This window comes from Syngnathus typhle, linkage group LG19, assembly GCF_033458585.1.
Source record: "Syngnathus typhle isolate RoL2023-S1 ecotype Sweden linkage group LG19, RoL_Styp_1.0, whole genome shotgun sequence".
Taxonomy (NCBI): Eukaryota; Metazoa; Chordata; class Actinopteri; order Syngnathiformes; family Syngnathidae; genus Syngnathus; species Syngnathus typhle.
This window is the reverse complement of record NC_083756.1, coordinates 7385628-7401495: the sequence shown is the minus strand read 5'-3', so window position 1 is coordinate 7401495 and position 15868 is coordinate 7385628. Positions and strand designations below refer to the sequence as shown.

Sequence of the window (15868 nt, the reverse complement as noted above, 5' to 3'; positions counted from 1 at the left end):
CATCAAGCCTGTTAACACGGTGGTCATGGTGATATTCAACTTGATGAATTATTTATAATCGAGATCTTTAGTTGACTTTTGAGTTTTTTTCAACATGCAAAGAGATGGAATGTGACACAGATGGGATGAAGTCAAGCTCTGCAAACCAGAGCAGGTTTCTTTCTGCAGCCACTTCCCCAATATAGTTTTGCTCTTTACCAGAGCCCCTTGAAGTGGCTTGTAGACTTACAGACGATGACCTCATGCTGCTTCTAATTCATAATATTTCCTGCCTCAGAGATTCCATGAGTCTCTAGCCTTTGAGGAATGTTATAGGAATTTATTGTTCCACCCTTGTTTTCAGAAACGGCACATAAAGGCTTTGTATTTTTCACACGCACGGGATGAAACGAGTCGGTGAGGTGATGTTTGAAGGAGACCATTTTGTACCACCCAAGCTGCCCTCCCTGTCTGCTCTCTCTCGTCCTCCCTCCAAGCTTCCTTTCCCACTTTGCGGCCACATCAGAAATACCTCACGGTCAGTGGATTTCCACCCTTGCTTGCCATGCTCAAAGTTCTGACCTTCCTGCTTGTCTCGTCTCTGACTCATCCGGACTCTTCACATCCTGCTGTTACTTTGGTGTCTCCTTACTGTCTGATGTGATTTCTTTTTTCATTATCAAGTGCACATACACAGAAAAAGGGAAATGCAATCAACAGAATTGCTCTGATCATTTTTCCTGGCCTTACATTCCTTATAAACACATTTTTAAGGGGAACGGCGCCCTCTAGTGGGACAGTACCAGCCTCATTGACCCCAAATATGGTCATCGCTGAGTCGTTTGAGGGTGTGCTGTCACTTGCCACCATCTTTTCAATCAATTAAGAGCAGTCACTGAATATGCTACAGTGCTGATTTGCTTTTTTATGCCTTTCTTACTAAATTCTCGTGAGGTTCTGCAGCAATGAATCACATTAGAGGAAGCAATAATAATTATTTTTTGGTTTAATTAAGACTTCCTCAACTCAGTAAAAATGTAATTTGTAGCACCATGTTTTATATGTTCTGTTTTAAAAAAAAAAGTGGTTCATCCATCTACTGGACTCATGTGTGACCATATTGGAGCAAATCAATCTCCCACAGATTAATTTAGGCAATCGGGTCGACATTGTAATCAACGCTTGTTACCGATTGGCCAAGTACATTTAATTGCGGCTAATCAAACCAATCACTCCTGGATTTAGAGGTTTTGTTGTCACTTAAACTAAGTGATATTGACAAAGCAGGCAGCTGGAGGCCAAGTCAGCAATTTTCAGCCAATAAATACTTCATTTGTCGATGATAACATTGCCGTGGGAATATAAAAATCGGACAGCAATCTATTTGGGTGCGTGTATGACAAATGTTGCATTTCATCTTTTTTTTTTCGCCCAAAAACTTTAAAAAACATAAACAATGAACATGATTCAATGCAGCGAGAATTTTAGGAAAAGCAACAGAAAAAAGGGAATCACTATATTTCATTCAAAAATGACAGTGAGGACCATACTTTAGATTGTTTTGTTTTAAATACAAGCAAAAAAAAACTCCCACACACATCCATGCAACAGATGGGCCATTTTATGCTTTCTTGTTTTTATGCTTTCATCACCAGAGCAAGATGAGTGATGCTTCTGTGACACCATTTGCTGGATGGTTTTGGCGGGCCCGGGGCACTTATGGGAGGAGTGGTGTCAGGCGAAAAGAAGGGAGGGAGGGAGGGTGAAGCGGGGTTGAGGGAAGACAACGACCCCTCTTGTGTGTCTGATTGGATGGGAGGCGGCAGGAGATGAGAAAAGAGGAACAAGACCAATCCAGCTTGAACGCGTGGTCACAGTATGCGGTCAGGTCCAAAATAGATGAGAGGGATTCACAGCGCGGACACTGGAAAGGGAATACCTCGTCTTTACTGTCAATCCCCACAAAATCACACAGGAAATACGCTAAAAACATTCGACGCTTTGATGGTAGGATGAAATGACAGTAAGATTTTGATTGTATACTGAGGTTGGTTGAGGCTTCCATTTATACGGAGCGCATCCAGTGTCATATCAGTCTTATCCTCGTTGCCATCATTCAATTAGAACTGTCGCGGTGGACGTGAGGAGATGTTAACGAAACCGCTTTGAAATACCGCATAGCCAACGGCTTGGCCAATCATCACAAGTCCCAAACTTGTTTTCGACTTGAATGCTCGTCATGTTGTTTATGATGAGAGGCTTTCTTTCGTCAACGGGCGACAAAGGCTTAAGCGGTGGTTTCTGGAGCCTGCAAAGCACATTGACCGTAAAGTCCGCTCACTGCATTCATGCCATACGGGAAATTGGCAAATACTAATGTCTTTGACGACTGTTTGTTGGCACGACCCAGAAAAATGGTGTGTGATGGAACGATCCTTTTCAACAATTGGCCCAGTCATGTGGGAATGGCTCAGTTTTAAGTTGTAATGACACTATTCTCCACTAGATGGAAGCCAGCACTTGGTAGCACTTCCACCTGTTTATTTCTATTAGAGAAGAACGATGTGTTTAAAATGCAGTCAGTCTAACTATGGGCTCTTTTGAAAGTCACTTGTTTGTACCCTCACATGTAAACAAGAACGTACAGACATGGTCCTTTTGGTCGTTTGTGTCTTCTAACTACAAACTGTAATTAATAATTTCAACTCTGTAGGCTTTGTGGAAGGCAGGTATTTTATTTTTACTCTAACCTAAACGCATAAGCTTTCATAATGTAGTTAGAAAAAAAATATTGATGCTATTATATTTTATATAATGATGTAACGATATAATCACTTTTATAATGATCATCGATAATAATAATTATTATTATATAATTGATTACTTTTACGTTTTGAGGTGGTCTTAAACTTATCCAGTTTGCACGGGCACCAAAAAATACTGTTCACCTTTTAGTACAACTACATTTTGTGGAGGACGCGAATTCAGGCCACATAGTTGTGGATGCCTGTGAATAGAAATAAGACCTTGTTTTTTTGTAGAGCGGCACTGTTTTTGGCATCCCATATTTGTTTGTAACCAAGGCGACCGCTCACATCCTGCTAATCCAGGTTGTGTGATGATTCCAGTAGATCAGACGGAGCATATTCAGTATCACTAATGCGCTTCTGCTGGGAATAATAGAGTGTCAGGTAATTCCTTCACTTGCATGGAAGAAGCATCTTAATGGCCGCTTGCTTTGATTGGTAAACGACTGGTGGATGAGTCACACGGTTCTTGCAATGTTCTGCTCGTCGGATTGGCTCAGATGGGGTTTTTGCGACGATCCCCTTTTAGATATCAGCCTTGCATGGTTTATTTCCAACCCATCACTCATTGGGTGATTTATTGAATCTCGGCTCACCCTGACGCTGTAAATAGGCAGAGTTGTTGTTCAAGCTCGGGTTAATGTGCGCGCATTGACGTCAGTGTCCTGCAGAAGCACTCCAGCCTAATCTGCTGGTCTGGACCACACTGTTTCCATTTTGTGGGCAAATGAATTAAAAGTGACATGAGATATTTGAATAGATGTAATATGATGCATGAAACAGATGGTCCAAACTGCAATCCCCCCCCCCCCCTACATCTGGTGCCCCTGTCAAAGCCTCAAGTGTACCTGCAACGTTGGCATCTGTAATCGGAGACTGAAGCTTTTGCTTTTTGCTTTTATGAGGCGATTCTGCAGATGCCAGAGTGGCCAATGTATGCTAGAGTACGCTGCATTAAGAACTGATATAAAATGGCTTAATGGTACACTGAGTGTTCAAGTGTGGGCGTAGTCTCCCGAACAAAATCTGTAACGAGGCGTGAGGACACATTTTTTTTTCCCCCCCAACTAAATCTTTATTGAAAACTCACAATAACATAACATTTCTGCAAAAATATAGCCCTCAATATCTGATAAAATATAATAGTCATGAACAAAAATGCCTCATGCATATACATATTAGATTAGCATATCATTGCTAACGGATCAATCGACTATTTTAGAGTTGAAACGATCATGATGGACACACAAAGCAAATTTCTGCTTGTAGCTTTGTGATTGGTTTCTTTCTAAGATCTTTTCCTATGTATGCTGACTCAACCACCATAACAACATAGCACTATTCTATTCTCGTCTTTATGCTTCTTTTGGCTCTTCCATTCTGTTCTGACGATCTCCCTGGACAGAAAACACACATCTTATGAGAATGGATGTTTTGGACGGAGGGAGAAAATGACGTTAGGATGATGACTCACCAGGACAGAGAAAGTCCCAGTGCGACCGGACTTGGGCTGCTCGTTCTTCAACTGTCTTCTCGCTCTGATCACCTGAAGGAGAAGCCCGCCGTAAGCGTTCATATTCATCGGTTTCGAGAGCCCAGTGTGTATGTGTGTGACATCACTGGCTGCTTACATTGATCCAGCCTGCACAACAAGGCTCTTTGCCCCAGCTGTGTATGGACTCTGGGGTTGTCATGGAGACTCACCTGTAGGGGGTTGGCTTTCTTATCGTTGCTAAGGAGGGAAAAGGAGCCGACGCGGGATTTACGCTTGTTCTTCTTCTTATGCGCCGCTGGAGCCAAGTGTCGCCTGGACCTGTCAGCCTGGAGGAGGGTTGACACGGCAATTACACGCATGCTCGCACGTATGCACACAGAAAGTGTGTGGATTTACCTGGATGAGAGTGTTTGGAAAGCCTTTTACAGTGAAAGCGCCAGGAAGGTTGGCGTGACTCGGGTGGGCGTGGCTTCTTCTTTCCAACTGTCTCTTATGCCTGAATAGAACCTACAACGTGACACAATCATGTGGATTTTTACATGACCTGAAATGGCACCAGCATTTATCTAAACCATGTTACTTTGCCTTTATTAGCCATCCAAGTGCATTTATTCACAGTCATAAAAATCTTTTCCTGCATTTTTCATCGATCAGACCATAAACAAGGAAATGTTATTGATCCCGCCTGTACCTTAACAAATGGACTGTCAGCATGAGAGGCAACAGATTTCCAATTTGAATCTTGTGGTCAATTTATTACACCGCTGCTGCTTCTTGGCTTCATCAATAATTCATTATTTTCTGCCAAAAAAAAAAAAAAGGATCCTTCCTTTTCATCCCTCGCTGACCTCAAAGAGAATCATTGACCTTTCCTAGTTGTGACGCTAGGGCTCACTGTGATTGCCCTTGACCTACATTACAATGATTGTGGGCATTTTTCAACACATCGATGCTTATTTGTCGCCGACATAATTGGAACGTGCATCATGTCATTTTGTATTTCCAAGCTGCCAAGAAGCCAGATTGCTCATCTGGGCTCCACCATGTTTCCATGGTCACACCGCTTTATTGCAACTACAACATGTATCACTGATCTCATCTTAATAGCGTTGTTTTGCACTTCACGGTGTACAGATGATTACAATCTGCAGCCAGGCTATACTTAATTTCATTTTCATCTTCACATAAGCATTTGAGAAGGATGTGGACAGATGATTTTAAAAAGGTGGCACATACCTGTTCTTCACTTGCAGCTAATGGCCGCTGTGGGGCCTGATCACTTGCCTGAGGATAGAAGGAAAAAGTGCATATGATAAATGATAGCGTCAAAGTATTCGATATATTTTTCATATACTCCTTTTTAACTTCAATTTAAACCTCAAAATTGTGTGCACGCACCGTGATTACCTTTCCAATAACTCAAAGTTCCTTAAGTTCCTCCCCCTATATGAAAATTCTTCCATGCGGGGCAGACCATTTTTTTTTTCTTCAACTCTTGCAGCTGTACAATTCATAGCCCAGATGAGGACAACTTTTATGGACAAAACACGACTTTGCGTAAAAAAAAAAATAAAAAGCTTAACTGCACGTTTGAAGTCAAACAGCCTGCGGCCACATGAAACAGAAATGAAACAACACCAAAAAAAAGAAGGGATTTTTGTTCCACAGCGGGTTTATTTTGGGTGTTTTTGGCATTATGGCTGTAAAAACCATTACAATGAGATGCTGTGCCAGTATAGCAATTTAATGATATGTTATTGCTTTTCAGGGTTATTTTGTCTGCTGCAATCTCAAAGCACACTTGACCGCCAGTGTTGTCACAATAGCTGCCTCTTTCCAGGGAGTCCAATTGAAAGAAAAATATATGGACACAAGAACATCCACCAAATTCAAAATGAAATCAAATATTGGTGTAAGTCGGCATTCTTGTAGCCGAGCGGAATTTACGAGGAGATTCTGGAGCTGAATCTTTTGTCCAAAGGTTTTTGATGGTTTGTGCTCGACACAAAATATAAATAAATATAAAATAGGCCTTCTTCAAAGTGAAAAGTGTAAAACAGTCCAGAATATAACCACAGTTGTGTGTCCAAATACTTTTGATATATAACGTACATTCCATCAGACTTTAAATATTCCATGAAGGTTAAAATGTTATTTATAAGATTAAATGAGTGGATCATTTTGAATCTTTAATGCATTCCAATGGTTCATATTACCTTAACAACAAATAAAAGCACTTTTTTAAGTTAGAGTTATTTCAGATTTGATTCCAGATTTAAGTGACTAGAATTAATGTTCATATAACTGGTTTGATTGTGTCCCCTTGATTTAAGAATGTTAAGTTGATATAATGAATTTTTTTTAGAATATGATCCCGATGCCGGAAAAAAAAAAAAAGCTTTTGCTGTGATGATGAGCGACCTTGACAGACATCTTCAGGACATCGGTGAGAAGAATAGTCCTACCTGCTCGTCAGCCGTCCGTGTGTTGACGCACGAGTCGGCCAGGCTTCCTCCCGAGCAGTCAAGCGCATGAGACAGCAGGCTCGCCTGCAGGCAGAGCAAACACAGCCACATAGTAAAGCCCATGATCCAGTCTGGAAGTCGAGTGTTCCCAGCCCCTGTCAGCTCCTTACTTTATACTCTCGGCTCCTCTAATGAGGACCAGATGCTGGGAAACATGCAACGATGCCAGCTTCAAGTTCACACAGACACGCAGCCCACCGCAAGCCAGGCGCTCCACGCCTGCAGCCAGTGGCCTGCGGTCCAGCACAAACATGTTCAGGAGCAGCCCCGCAACTACCACCTTGACCAAAATATGAGTTCTCAACTCAGACCATCAATTGTGAATTTCAACAATAAGAGCAAATGAGTTGCCACATATATTCTGCAGACAGGTAAAAAAAAAAAAAAAAAACACACCCAAGGGCTGGATTTTATGACACCTCTGGTTAAACAATTAAAAAAAAAAAAAACTGTTTAGTTCCCTCAGCATATGCAGACGTGTTTGTAGCTTAATTTCACTTCAGGAAGCCCAATAAGCATTTGGAAAATTACATAAAGTCTTAAAATGGTTACCGTGTGAGTCACGTTAGCAGATTTATACATTGTGGAAGCACTTAGCACACCTTATGTGGGAGTCTTTACAATGTTGCCTGCCAGAAAGAATGTATCTCCTGGATGGGCGGGCGGAGGCAGCGAGGGAGGGAGGGAGGGAGGAGGGGGCGAGTAGGCATGAATAGGCAGCTTGTCTAAAAGGTGTGTTACACGATGGAAGGAGTGACTCGGAGGATAATGTCTTCAAGCCTCCAGCGAGTTTTGGAAACGTGCTCCTGAGAAAAAGGCACAACCTCAATGTGTTTAATTTCTTCACCGGGTTAAGCCAATTGTAAAGTTGACATATCAGTGAAAGACGTGCTTGTTATCCAACTCCCACAATTTCCCAAAGGAGCTGAAAAGTTCTGTGGAGACTGTTATTGCAAATGTCTCTCAAGCGAGACCGCAACTGCAGGGCTGAGGATGAGGATGGATGGATGGAGGGATGTTTAAGCCTGGAGACAAAGAGCGAAAGAGAGGGAAGTGTTCTTGGCAGTCGAGGACAGATAGGGAGCCATTTTGCTCAGTGGATCATTTTGGCCGGAGTTTGTATGAAATATAAAGCGATATACGATTAGCCTCATGAAAACAACACTAAGTCCATCTGAAGCCTTGCCATTAAAATGTCTTATTAGAAATATCCCACGCTATGAAAAATCCCAATAGGAAGTCATTCCGGGCCTCCCTCTTGTTCTGTTTCTCATCAGCGAGGAACTGTCATTGGGATGAAGATGACGCTCTGCGGCTAGCGCGGGCTGACGTAAAAACGTGACTCCTCAGACTGACGATGAGATGCCATGTGTAACACAATGATGCATGTGTGTGTGTGTGTGTGTGTGTGTGTGAGGGTGGCTAGACAAAACACAGCTGTTAAGCAGTGGTTCGGAAACAACATTTGGGTCACATGACTCACGCAATGATGGATGTTTTTGAATTAGTGGAAATATGTTCTTCATTGGGACTAATTAAAGGCAAACCCTTTTGTCACATTTGCAGATGTTTTATGCATCTCTAATATAGTCAATGACTCAGAGGCGAAGGGAACTTTAATAGGTGCTCTGACCCGGTTATCGAAAAGCATTTGTCATGACCCATTTGTTGAGATTCCAGCTTACTTTTGATCTATTTTTATTCCTGCTTTTTTTTAATCCGTGTCTAATGTAGTCTACATGTTCCACCTCTGATTCTGTTTGTCGTATAACTTGATTATCAAAGTACCACCCAGTCGTGCTGCTGGGTTTGTATTAGATTAAATGTTTAACCCAAAATTACGTCCGTCTCTTTGGTTTATTTATCAACATAAAGTGGGCAACTTCTCCTAAATGGGCACAATATTATCTTGAGCGACAATGATGGCAAAAAAAGATGATTATTTAAATCACTTGTGTGTAGCGCGATTAATTTCACACTGATTATTATCATATTAAATCCAATGATGAAAATTCATAACGATATATGCCATGCTGACCTTGTAGCCACCAATCAGAGGATTTTCAAAAAAAGATAAAAAAAAAAGCAGTGTGATGCTTGCCTAAGCATTTCTAGTTCCATTTAATACCTCAAAATGTCTACATCGCTCCTGCAGTCAAGCGTGTTTGTTTCATGGCACATCGATTCCATAAATTCAAAGTAACAACGACTCGGGGGTGCGATCAACACCTCGGTGCGGTTTAAAATAGTAGCGGCGAGCCAATCGTATGCTGCCAACGCCAGGAAGTGGGTCATGTGTGAATATGACCCGAAATAGAAAAGTGCCACACTGTTGGAATTACGGGGGGGTTGCACTCTTAATATATCGGAGCTGGCGTAAAAATTCCGCACGCATGTTGAACAAGGATTCGAAATGAGATCGTGTCAGCCAACCATTTCCACGCATACCTGAACAGCTTAACGAAGCAGTGATTCAAACAGGAAGGTTCTAATTAAAGCCAATTTGTCTTTCCTGTAATGACGTCATGAGCAAGCACAGGGTCATGGCCTCTCCCTATCTCTCATTTCCATCCCATCGTCTCTCAGCTCTGGTTACCATGGCAGCAAGCGGTTGTATTCAAACAATGCCACTGTGGGCTGGGAGAGGAGCAAGATGCGAGCGGGCGTGGACGGCTTTCCTGCGACGGCAGTGAGACGACGAGGATTGTTCCACACTCAGGTGCGCTGGATCAATCTTTCATTTTTTAGATATTATATGATCTTAGTTGCATGATTGTCAACACGGTTTGTGCGGCTTTATTGATGCAGATTTTTTTTTTAGTGCCCAATTCATTCACTGTATCGTCATTAATTAATCATCTGTCTCCCGGGCTTGTTGGAATGATGACACGACGCGTTGCTACAGAACCCGCACACTTCTACGCCTCCCCTTTTAAACGGTTGCGAAATAGAACCACGCAAATTCACTCACACTCATAAAACGACACACAGAGGAGTTGGTGTGACTAATGTAGTCCGGATGGAGAGCAACCACACAATATGTTGTGGGCTTTCCTCGTTGGAAAAAAATAATAATTAGTAGGAGGTGAGTAAAGACAGGGATGCTGGAATTGTCTTGAGCAAACATCCTATTCGTACAATACCGTGTGTCATATCTCAAAAATATCATCTGGACGCTGGTCGACCTCTGTTTTGTTTCAAAGTCAAAAGTAAGTCGTGGGAAATTGCGTCGTTGTGTTCCACAGTTAAAGTGTCACAATCACAAGTCGAATTTGCACGACACAGGAGGGAGGACTGGCATGGCAGACCTCTCATTTTCTTGACATAAATACAATTCCTCCCATTTAGATAAGAGGTTCAAAAATAAGTCCTATGCTTCTCATTATATTTGTGCAACGCTTCCCCAACTGTGTAATTGTCTTTCTCACAATAGTGTTGGCAGGCAGTGATTCACAGCGATCAAATAAAGAAACAAACAAAATGTGTGCCCTTGGTGAGCAACCAATGTATTTTTCTTTCCAACTGCACAACCTTATGAGGTTCAACTGGAGACAAAAAAAAACATCCTTGTATATTCTGTCCTCACTCTGAACGATGACTCGTGACAAACTATTCAACGCTCCATTCCCCGCACGGCAATGTCCACTTTTCGCCAATCAATCGGGTTGACGTGCGATGGAAGTCCAAAAGATAGAGAGCGGAGATTAAAATTGGCAGATTCCAATTAAAATCCGAATGACTAAATCCCCTTTATCCAACGTGCTTCTTATCTAAATCCTTTAATCAGTTGATAAATGCTACATTTATGAAGGATGTAATTATAAATTGATATAAAATGAACTATAGGAGACCTCAAGTCACAAAGTTGACCGTGCTATTTCAAAACATTGTGTTGAATGATTAAAAAGAAATACTTAATATATGCAGAACGACTTTTTTTTTTTTTTTGCATTTCTTCTTGTATTATCTATTCTGATTTGCACAAATAAATAAAGTACAGCTTGCTTCTCCCCATCTCAGCTGAAAAGGGTGTAACTTGAGCACATGTTTATTGTAAGTGACTCAGCAACAGGGCACGAGGTCCTTCGTAAGATTTACAACATAATATATTTGTTGCAGAAATGTGCTTGTGTGCGACCGGGAGGATTCATGATACTCTGTTGGCCGCGCTGTAAAGTGATAAAGAGCTGCTCCCTCAACGTACTCACCAAATTTCAATAAATCACTCGTTGCCATTTTAAATAAGACATGTTGACTCACCAGGCAAAATAGTTTATAGTGGGGCATGTGTGTTTTTGTTTCAATCCCCAAACACACAAAGGAGTGTAGCGAGTTTGAAGTTGAATATTTTCTAACCCTAACCACCACATCCCAAGATTTTTCTTCCAGTCAGAAACAGAAGGCGTGACTTAAGAGGCGTCGCTCTTTGTCACACACACCCACGAAGATAAAAGCGAGAAAATCAATAACATTTTGTGTCGTAGTAACACGTCAGTTGCTTTTCCGGGGTCAAGACGAGGTCACGGGAGTCAACCAGGAGTGTGACATGATTGACAGCTCTGACGCTTTCCTGTGACCCAGTAAAAAGTGTTTCAAGAACTCTGTCGGGTCCTGTTTGGAAAAGATTCCAGTGTGGTATTTCTGATGACTTGTGATTTTCTGTGACAAAAAAAAAAAGGTAAATGATGCTCAGTCGCTTGGTGAGTTGATCTCATCTGTGCTACAAGTGGACATTTTGTATTTGTAGATTACCCTGGGATTAAGTAGATTGATATTATGATAGTCCTGGCCAACATAATCTAAAAGTGCCACATTGGTGCAGGATTAATTGGGATGTGTTCATCCGTGCCCGGAGGCTAATTGCACTGTGGCTGTCTTTGTGAATGAAGCAGCCAGCCTCCCCCTTTATTCCTCCCCCTCCTTCTTCCTTGCACTGCCAACCTTTTTTTTTTGCAGAGGAGCCAACATCCATCACATCAGCGATCAACCCTTTTCTGACCAATTGCATGTGCTTTCCATCCCTCATATATGGCACACAACCATTCAGCGAACCGGTAAACAGGTTGTGCGCCAGCCCCCTGCACCCCCCCCCCCCTCCTTTCCTCTTCTGCGTAATACAAACCTCGTGATCACCCATTCACTTCTGCAAACGTCTGCCGAGGGGGGGCAAAATCAGGAAAGGGGGGCCAGCAGGTGTTGTGGAAGTTAACGCTGGGCAGAAAGAGCAGGCGTCCGGCTGATCCTTGCCGCCGCGTAAGTGATCCACAAGTCTCTCAGATGATTGCGTGCGATTGCTTCTTTGCATGGATGGAAAACGAGCTTATCGCAGCTTTGCATGGATGCTGCAGATGTATGGAACATCATTGATGATGATTTGTACTTTTTTTTTCTTCTCTCCCTTCTTGACTGCGACCGAGTCACCTGACGTTTCCTTTTTTTTCTCTCCATGGTGCTAAAATCACGCCGACGTTACACGCTGTCATTCCTAATGTGGCAATGCGCGAATGCTCTTTTTATTTTTATTTTAAGTAGGATAAAAAAAAAAGAGTCATTTAGAAAGGAGGGCATGTGAGAATAATCATTAAATGTGCATGGTGCGGAGCTTGATGGATCTATAAAATGATCCATCATATATATATATTTTAAATTGGGTTATTAAGGAGCTGCAGGTTTTAAGAAAAACAAAGTCATGTTTTGTTTCAGATGAATGAACCCTCATCCCTCAGGAATGCAAGCCGAAAATCCGGCCGGCCGACCTGCTGAGTGTTTGTAGAGATTTAGGTGAACAATTGGTGCACAGTTGATTTGTTTGTGGTAGCTGCTTGCCTGTTGACAACACTCTGCCATCACTGTATAGTAGATGCAAACAGAATGTCCTCCCGATTTTATTTGCATTGTGTTTATCTTGGAAGCTTTCAATATACAAGCTGTAACTTTTACTATCTGACCCAACTCTGTTGACAAGCAATTCATTTAGTAACAGCCTTCACCTGCCTGCCATTTTCTTGTCTTGAGCACATTGTGTCCATTATCACCTCCTCCTGGGAAATGTCTCAGCGTCACCTCATTTTATCTAAGTGTGTCGGACTGCATATATGATTAAAAAATATATGACATGCCGAGTTAAATATTTCCCCAAAATCAAGTTCTAAAAAGCCCAAATATCAATTGTTTTCTCCACAAAACTTGAACTATTTGTGAAGTCCTATTCTTCAACCTGCTATACCTCACACTCATTTGAATAAGTTGTCAGACTTGCTATCACTTCTTCCAGCATGTTCCTTTCATGTTGTCATGGTGACTGTACCCTGCTGGACTGCTAGGTCCTCTCATTACTCGATGCGGCTGGCGGAGAGCATGGCTGATGCTATGAGGCGCTAACCCTAACCTTCAATGGAAGAATGGGCGTGGTACAGATAGTCAGACAATAAGGATCATTTTTATTTGAGTAATAAGTATCAGATTGCTTGGATGTTACTCCTCATGTTGCTCACAGCCTCTAGGAGGGGCATTTGCATGTTTCATATTGCTTTGACACACTCTCAGCCAGAGTCTTCAGCTGGTATCGTCTTTTGACATTACATCGCACCTCGACGCAAACCACGACAGATGTTCCTTGAGGCAGAATTATTCTGCTTGCGATGATAGCGGCATCAAAAACAGGAGTTTAAAGTATCGGATTGCGCCAATGAAAATAGTCGTTCGTCCTACTTGTCGGGAATGAGATTTAGCTAATTAATTGAGTCATCGATTTTCAACTGTTTTAATAATGAAGTCATCGGTGAGCCGTACCTTAGAATGGTTCGAATATTTCTGCCAGCTTCTCAACAGCATTTATTTATTAATTTTTGCATTCATTCATGAAAACAAACCGATTATCCTTTGTGTTGAATCAAAACGAGGCATCGGGCACGTTTGACAAAAAAGTTTGCCGATTATCTTAATTCCTCTTGAGTGATATTCTTTAATTATTTGCTTTTTTTTTTTTATCACGAAACAATAACTGATGACTTCGCGATACATTTGCATGCAAATGAACACTTTATCCGATGAATCGATGGAATAATCGATTCTAAAAATATCCGCTAGTGACGGCCTCACTCCCCACTATTTTTCTGACAACATGGATAGCTTTATTTTCCAACACTTGGCTGCGCTTGTTTGCTGTGAACATGCACATGTCACCAAGTGTGTAGCAGTTGTGAAATATGACTGTGTCAGTGTTGGCCTTTTCCCCAGGCAAAGGGCAAAGTCTCTCATCACAGCGGCTGAGCCAGGAGCGTGTGTGAATGCCACCGTGAGCGTCCTTATTTACAGCGCCTGATACCTGATATGCCGAGATGTTGCGGCTTTTATCTTCTGCCGACGGGACAAAAGCTCCCTCGCTCCTTCCGTTTGCTCGCGCGTGTCCTTGTGGCGTTACGCTAATACTCCCAACCAAAACAAATGAGTCACATAACCACCCCGAAGGAGAAATGTGTTGGGCTGAAATAGGATGATGGCTTGAGAAAGAATATTTAGCCATGCTTTCTCAACAAAACGACGCCAGTTGGTCAATTGAAAGCAATTTGACTTCAGCGCTGAGATGGCCCACACAGTCCATTAGAGGCTAATGGCTTCATACAAAATGAATAGCGATGGGAAGCTTAAAAAGTGCCAAGATGTACCTAGTAAGCATGGCTTTTCCTTTTTTTTTTTTTTTTTTTTTTTGATAAAGTTGGCAGATGATTTGATGGCACAACTCAAGGAATGAGTGATATACGCGTAAAGAGGAGGCACTTAGTCGATGAAGCTATCGGCCCAATAATAGATCAAGCATAATTGTCGGCCTTGTGAGTCATCATCAATCTGCAAGTGCACTCCCATCTTGTTTGGACACTGTGGTTAATGCACCTTCTACTTCTGGCCATGGACTCGTCTGTCTCTGTAGCGCCCTTCCTCTTGTCTGTTTTTTGTTTACCCCTCCATCTCAAGACAGAACGTCCAGACCAAAAATCTTGCCTTTCCAAAGATTCCAAGAACCCAATCTCAAAATTTCCATTTTTTTTTTTGGATTGCAGATCAGATTGGACTCAAACAAAAGCAATACAAAAAACAAAACAAGATCAAATCTTAAGTCTTTTCTCATTTTCTCCAGGTTTCTAGCACCCAACAGTATACGTCTGCCCCTCCTCATCTTCTTCATCGTCATCCTCTCGTGGCCCAGCGTGGCAAGTCAAGTGAAGATGGGCCGCAGGCTGGACTTGTCCGGCCTGACGGACGACGAGGCTGAACATGTCCTGAAAGTTGTCCAACGGGACATGAAGCTGAGAAAGAAGGAAGAGGTTCGGTTGAGGTAAGAGAGTCAATTCTGTAATTCTTTCCTGTGGAACTACCAAATACTCCAAAAGTGGTACAGTTGAACTCTGAAGAAGCAGAAATACAATTTGTGCATGTTTTTATGTTCTTCACGAATGAAGATGAGTAGTGATGCCGCTATGGCAACTTAAACACTTTTTTATTTTTATTTTAGCATCATTTTATATTCATTGTACACTTTCAGCTATTTACATATTGTAATTATTCAGATTTGTAGTCCACCAGATGATTTCCTGGAAATTTGTCACGGCATTTAATTGACACATTTACGAGTTTGTCTTTTCTGGGCTTTTATTTTCTGGGTGTGTTGGCCGTCAGCTCTGTTGGCAGGTTCCTCCCTTGTTGTCACAGCTTCTTTTCTGACATATTGCTCCCTGCCTTCTCTCTTCTTCTTTCTTGCTATATGTCAGCCCGAGGGGGATTGATTTTTGACAGACCCCGCCCCCAAATCATGCGGTCATCTGCATGTAATGTCTCAGCAGCTTGTGTGGGGGTGGCTTTGCATTCAAATGGCTATATTGTCACAAGCAAAAGTGTAATTTGCACTTCTCAACTTTGGTTAGACCCTATAATTTTCCGAAACTCAAATATGTTCCCTTGACTACCAAACCAGACCCCAGCATAAGCTAATCCATTTTGGAAATTTGATGTCTTTTTCATCCGATTTTGGATGTGCTGTTCTTCAGTTCAGTTCCTCGCTTCTC

The 15868-nt window shown here is 42.0% G+C and overlaps 2 protein-coding genes across 4 annotated transcripts in view; one reads left to right on the top strand and one right to left on the bottom strand.

The window, feature by feature from the left end:
- Positions 1 to 3831: 3831 nt before the first annotated feature.
- si:dkey-12l12.1 (uncharacterized) lies at positions 3832 to 6906 on the bottom strand. Its single transcript, XM_061265731.1, has 6 exons — positions 6747 to 6906; positions 5518 to 5565; positions 4678 to 4788; positions 4491 to 4607; positions 4261 to 4332; positions 3832 to 4183 (listed from the first exon to the last, which is right to left on the bottom strand). Exons 1-6 carry the CDS (start codon positions 6867 to 6869, stop codon positions 4142 to 4144), a joined length of 513 nt encoding a protein of 170 aa, XP_061121715.1. The 5' UTR covers positions 6870 to 6906; the 3' UTR covers positions 3832 to 4141.
- A 5048-nt stretch (positions 6907 to 11954) lies between these two features.
- myripb (myosin VIIA and Rab interacting protein b) overlaps positions 11955 to 15868 on the top strand; it is a 39295-nt gene continuing 35381 nt past the window's right edge. For 2 of the 3 annotated variants that reach the window (XM_061266321.1, XM_061266317.1), the window contains exons 1-2: positions 11955 to 12059; positions 14944 to 15141. In XM_061266321.1, coding sequence (XP_061122305.1) covers positions 15032 to 15141 — 110 coding nt within the window. In that variant the 5' untranslated portion in view covers positions 11955 to 12059; positions 14944 to 15031. Of the gene's footprint in view, positions 12060 to 14362; positions 14477 to 14943; positions 15142 to 15868 lie in introns of those variants that run through there. The other variant, XM_061266318.1, reaches the window with a different exon arrangement.

What these genes read in the sequence shown, in the direction of transcription:
- si:dkey-12l12.1 (XM_061265731.1), bottom strand. Translation starts at nt 6,869, where the DNA reads ATGGGCTTTACTATGTGGCTGTGTTTGCTCTGCCTGCAGGCGAGCCTG. An exon ending in TTCCAAACACTCTCATCCAG is followed by an intron (nt 4,608 to 4,677) that starts GTAAATCCACAC and finishes ACCCTCCTCCAG; the next exon opens with GCTGACAGGTCCAGGCGACA. An exon ending in AGAAAGCCAACCCCCTACAG is followed by an intron (nt 4,333 to 4,490) that starts GTGAGTCTCCAT and finishes CTTCTCCTTCAG; the next exon opens with GTGATCAGAGCGAGAAGACA.